Raw genomic sequence first — 5988 nt, 5'->3', positions numbered from 1 at the left:
GAGAAATGTTGAAACAGGAGCATCAAAGCAGGCAGAAGAGAATTGTACTAAATTCCTGCCCACCCTTGGTAATAATGTTATATGTGCCTAACAGAAAAAAATTATAGCAATTTTCGGTCTAATACAACTATGATAGTTAATTAAACAATGTAATTAAAATATGTTTTGTGTCCAGACAGGGAATCCATGCTCCAGAACTTCTGTCGAATAATCAAAGGAGCAGTATGGCGTCATTCAACACCACTGGATTCACACCTTCATCCTTCATCCTGATGGGCATCCCTGGACTGGAAGAGTTCCACATCTGGTTTGCTGCCCCACTGAGCATCATGTACATTGTCACTGTTCTGGGAAACTGTGTTCTTCTGCTGGCTGTAATGACAGTGGTGTCTCTCCACAAGCCCATGTACATTTTCATTGCCCAATTGGCTCTCTCCGATTTAGTTCTTTCCTCTTCCTTGGTCCCTAAGATGCTTGGTCTATTTTGGTTTGACGCTGGAGAAATCAGCTTTGGTGCCTGCCTTACTCAGATGTTCTTCGTATCATGTACTCTATCAGTAGAATCCTCCATTTTTTCAGTCATGGCCATTGACCGATATATTGCAGTGTGCAATCCCCTTAGATACACCAGTATCTTAACCAATGGACTAATCGCAAAGATAGCATCAGTGTGCTTGATCCGTGCCACATTACTGGTCGGTCCCCTTCCACTGCTCACCCTAAGACTGCCATTCTGCAGCCGGCACATCACACATTCATTTTGTGAGACCATGGCTGTGGTAAAACTTTCTTGTGTTGATATCTTTATCAATAGTGTGTATTCTTGGACAGTAATTTTTTCACTGTGGGCAATGGATGTTTTTTGCATAGCCTTGTCGTATCTTCTGATCCTCAGGACTATTTTTCTTCTGCCATACAGAGACCGTTTCAAGGCCTTCAGCACTTGCACCTCCCATGTCTGTGCTATGTCTGTGTTCTACCTGCCAGTTTTCTTTTCTTCTGTTTTGAACAAATTGAAACACTCCATTCCACTTTTTGTACAAGTTATTTCATCAAACACCTTTCTCTTTCTCCCCCCCCTTCATAAATCCATTCATTTTCGGAGTAACAATGAAGGCAGTTCAAAAGAGTGTGCTACAACTTCTTCAAAAAAAAATGGTCATGTCCTCTCTGAGTCCATTGAATAACTAAAAATTGGGAGTAAATGGTGGGGCATATGTACAAGCCCCTATCACCAGCAGAACGTCACTTTTTACGGCGTTGTTGTGGAGATAGGGGCATTGCCTTATTTACAAGGCAGCATTAAGCCTCTTAATGTGGCTGAACGCTGCCTTGTAAATAAGGCCCCTTTCACACTATGCTTAGCAAGTTAGCATGAAAGAGGAGTGCAATCTGTGTTGCTGTGGCGTTCCTCCACAACACCCATTAATTTTGATGCCGCCCCCTATTTATAAGGGCAATGTAAATAGGAGGCAGCGCCAACATTAAGACCAGAGATAACCTGGTCTTAAACAGGTGAAATGAGGAGAAATGCTGTATTTCTCCTCGTTTTTGCTTTTTCCATGTGTGCTGGCTTGTGCGGCTTTAATTTTGTTGATAATCTCATTTGGAATTGCCACTCAATCGTATGTCAATGGCATGTAGCTGATCCTTTCACTTGATAAAGGATCCCTAGGCTCAGAAATACATTTTTAAAACTGTTTTAGCAAAGTTATCTTGTGGATGCAAGCAAACCACCCCAAATGCAACACAGATAAAATAGAGATTCTCTTAGTCTGAAAACCCAACCTATTTTCGCCATCCCAATGGTGGCCAAATTCTGAGCATACACCTCCTACCACAGTTGAAGTTGCACAAAACTTGGGAGTAGAATTCGACACTGCCCTCTCATTCCTTGCACATTCCATGGCAGTGGCAGGCACGTGTTTCAAACTTATCTAGTCTCCGAGTATTTTTGGGCTCTCTCCCTCTAGCTGCAAGGAAATTGGTCACGGTTGCTCTTATCACCTCCTGGCTTGACTAGTGTAATAGTGTATATGCTGGAGACCCAAAATACATTTTTCACAAACTGCAGATGGTGCAACACAAAGAACTAGACTGTTAAGACTCCCCAGACAGAGTGTTGCCTCCACTATATTGAAAGCTCTATACTGACTACCAGTTCATAAAAGGGTCCTTTTACTGGTGCTCAGGTCATTTAAAGCTATTTGACCTAAATACCTTACTTCTAGACTTATTCAATATGCCCCTAAAAGAACTCTAAGATCCTCCCATGCTAATCTCCTCAAGCTCCCTCCATTCAGACTAAAAACTAGGGGTGGTAAATCCTTTTCAGTGCTAGGATCCAACGCATGGAATCTAGGCCCAGATGTAGGTAAAATATATTTACCGAATTTTAATTACCGAATTCTACCGAATCGGTAATTAAAAATCGGTAAATCTTAGGGGTGGATATGTAGGAACATCCAGATGTTCCTTTTACCGAATCGGTAAATAGAGATTTTGACAAGGGTACAGGGGGTGTCACTTTGACACCCTCTAGCACCCCCAAAAAAGATTTGGGGCCATGTGGCAGGCATACCTGCCCTAAGGGCAGGTCTGCCTGTCATATGGCACAGGTGTGCATGCACACATGTGCATGCACACCGGAATCGGTATTTTACCATGAAGTTGGATTTCATGGTAAAATACCGATTCTGTAAGGCTTGTGGGACTCAGAAGAGTCCCACCTACATCTCATTGTTACCGAATCGGTAAAAATACCAATTCGGTATTTAACAGATTCGGTAAATTTACCGATCGGTAAATTTACCGAATCTGTAAAATATGTGGCCCTACATACCATTTTGTGAATCTCGGTCGGTAACGGCCGAAAATACCGATTTTCGCCGTTACCGACCGACCTACATCGGGCCCCTACTGCTTAGCCATCTGTGTTGCACTGTATCAGAAGCCCTCTTCGAAAACTTTCTGAAGACCTGGCTCTTTGAGGTGCCAGATGCACTCTGCTACTCCCTTATTTAGTAACTGCTTTTTCTTCTTTTTGTCCTTCTTGAGTTTTTGCAGTTGCAACCTTATCACCAGGATGCTCCAATGGGAGTGACAGAGCGCTTTACAAGGTCTATAACCATATTCATATTCATTTATTCATATTTATTCATTCATTTAATATTTGCGAGATATTGGAGACCATGGGACCACTAACACATCCTGCGAGACGGGCATCATTGTGGGTTACACCACTGTTTGAACCTGAACACAGATCCTTGGTTGAGTGCATATTGCACTTGATGCCAGGGATTGTCCTTGGGCAAAACATTCCAAGGATTATCTTGAGGGCATTAGTGGGAAAGTGGTCAGGAATGGGGCAAACATGGTATTGTATTGGCTCTAAAAGCAAAACAATATGGGCCCTTGAGACCCTCTGGGTGAGTCAGCGCCTTGAGACCCTCCGGGTGAGTAGTGCGCTATATAAATGCTGTGATTGATTGATTGATCGATTGATTCACAAGGGGCCTCCGCACTCAGAGGCTCTGCAGTTGTGGCAGGGGCCCAGTCTCTTGGTGTGACCTCCACAATAACAAACTGCAATTTGGAGGTCCCAACACAAGTGCTGGGCCCCAGCCATGAGTGTGGGTCACCTGCCATGATTACGGGTCCTCTGCCACACATGTGCAAGCCCTTGGTGAATTGCACCCTAAGTTATGCGCCACTCCAATACCGAAAACAAGAGACTGCATGCGAAACCCTCCCAGTGTAAAACCTCTACCCAGCAGTAAAACTATATGCCCAGGTGATTTCGGCTCAGTATTACTCATTGTGTGTATAATTGATATTTCATGTTGTGGTTTATTCCTGTTAGCCTCAGGATTGCGTAAATCAGCAACATAATGAGAAACAGACATCACAGACTTGGGCAGCACAATAGCATTAGGCATTAAACATGTATATTTGCATTGCAAGTTTGAGGTAGTCTGAAAATGTTTCCAATTTTTGATTTTTCTTAACAAGACTTGGGATGTAGATAGGAGAGGGGAAGTATGGCAACTAGAAAATATATTTGATTGTACATCGTAGTTAAATTACTATCTTTTAGCGTGATGGTTATGTGACCACTTTTCATCTATGAAGAAATCCAGTAGACGATATACTTGTTGTCTGCTTTTGGTGAAAATAATAAAAGAAATGACAAATCAAACAGAACACTTGCAGAGAATAGTTTTGATTAAATTGTAGGTCTATTGTTCAGTGTTCTAACACTCTCAAATAGTTTTCTGCTGAACCCCTCTGGCTGGTTCACTCCTTGACACCTGTACAGTGTGTCTGAATAGCTGCCACAGTTCCCAAAGTACCATACATTTGCTTGATTCAAATGCATATTTGCTGTCGCAACACATTTCAATTACACACTATTATAAATACAAAACATTCTCGGAGGGGTAGACTGGAGAGTGAGTTAGTTATTTAAAGTCTATTAAGCAAAATGAAGAGAAATATAGAAGAAACATGGAAAGACCCAACACCATCCTATACCTGGCTAGGAGTGTTTCACGAGAGAGGGGATGCAACCTAAACTTCATGATAATGACTTTCATTTCTATTACAAAAATGATCAGATGGCAAGAACATTTATGAGAGAGCTTTTATAAATGGAGGTTATCCCTCTCACTCTTTAATTTCTAATTCAGTGATATAAAAATATTGTAATGTTCCCTATGAAAGTGCTTATAAATAAATCCTTACCTCCGCTCAATCATAGAAAATTATATTTCAATTTAAAAACCTAAACAGATGTGATAGCTTGACTCCAGTGGCGTAGTGAGCAAGGTACCAATGTCTGGGCATACCCTTCCCACATAGGGTGAACAGCAAAACACACAATATGATAGACGGAATGTTGTACAATGGCAACAAATTTACCCCCAGTCACAGATCTGGGTTTAATCTATCGTTATTTTGCACACCAAGCCACCCCAGTTCAGACATGGCCATATGCAAATCAGTCTTGACCCTGTGCCATATGGGAACAGTCCAGCCCAAACTGCCAAGCCATGTCTTCCCTGGACCGTAATCAAGCATCCTAGGACTGGTTTTTGGCTATCAGCCATCTTCAGCCAGGATAGCTTGACTCCAGTGGCGTAGTGAGCATGGGACCCACGTCTGGGCATACCCTTCACACATAGGGTGAACAGCAAAACACACAAGATGATTGACGGAATGTTGCACAATAGCAAAACATTCACTCCCAGTCACAGATCTGGTTTAATCTATTGTTATTTTGCTCACCATGCCAACCCAGTTTAGACATGGCCATAATCAAATCAGTCTTGACCCTGTGCCTCATGGTAACAGTCCAGCCCAAACTGCAAGCCATGTATCTCCTGGACCGGAATCAAGCATCCAAGGACCGGTTTCTGGCTTTCTGCCGTCTTCATCCAGGATAGCTTGACTCCAGTGGCGTTGTCTGCAAGGGACCCACGTCTGGGCATACCCTTCCCACATAGGGTGAACAGCAAAACACACAATATGATGGACGGAATGTTGCACACTGGCAAAACATTCACCCCCAGTCACAGATCTGGGTTAAATCCATCATTATTTTGCTCACCAAGCCACCCCAGTTCAGACATGGCCATATGCAAATCAGTCTTGACCCTGTGCCTCATGGGAACAGTCCAGCCCGAACTGCCAAGCCATGTCTTCCCTGGACCGGAATCAAGCATCCTAGGACAGGTTTCTGGCTATCAGCCGTCTTCTGCCAGGATAGCTTGACTCCAGTGGCGTAGTGAGCACGGGACCCACATCTGGGCATACCCTTCCCACATAGGGTGAACAGCAAAACACACAAGATGATGGACGTAATGTTGCACAATGGCAAAACATTCACCCCCAGTCACAGATCTGGGTTTAATCCATCGTTATTTTGCTCATTGATCGATAGCCATAACATACAGATATGGTCTGGGAAGAACTAAGTAGATTGCAGGG

General features: G+C 43.1%; 1 protein-coding gene across 1 annotated transcript; it reads left to right on the top strand.

Moving 5' to 3' along the window:
* The first annotated feature begins 224 nt into the window (after positions 1-224).
* On the top strand, positions 225-1187 carry LOC147693465 (olfactory receptor 52E4-like). The gene has a single exon (XM_086936002.1). It carries the CDS (start codon positions 225-227, stop codon positions 1185-1187), a length of 963 nt encoding a protein of 320 aa, XP_086792128.1.
* The last annotated feature ends 4801 nt before the right edge of the window (positions 1188-5988 follow it).

The sequence above is a fragment of the Lissotriton vulgaris genome, chromosome 8 (genome assembly GCF_964263255.1).
Source record: "Lissotriton vulgaris chromosome 8, aLisVul1.2, whole genome shotgun sequence".
Lineage (NCBI taxonomy): Eukaryota > Metazoa > Chordata > Amphibia > Caudata > Salamandridae > Lissotriton > Lissotriton vulgaris.
Note: the sequence above shows the minus strand (reverse complement) of the source record. Positions and strands in the feature narration are given on the sequence as shown.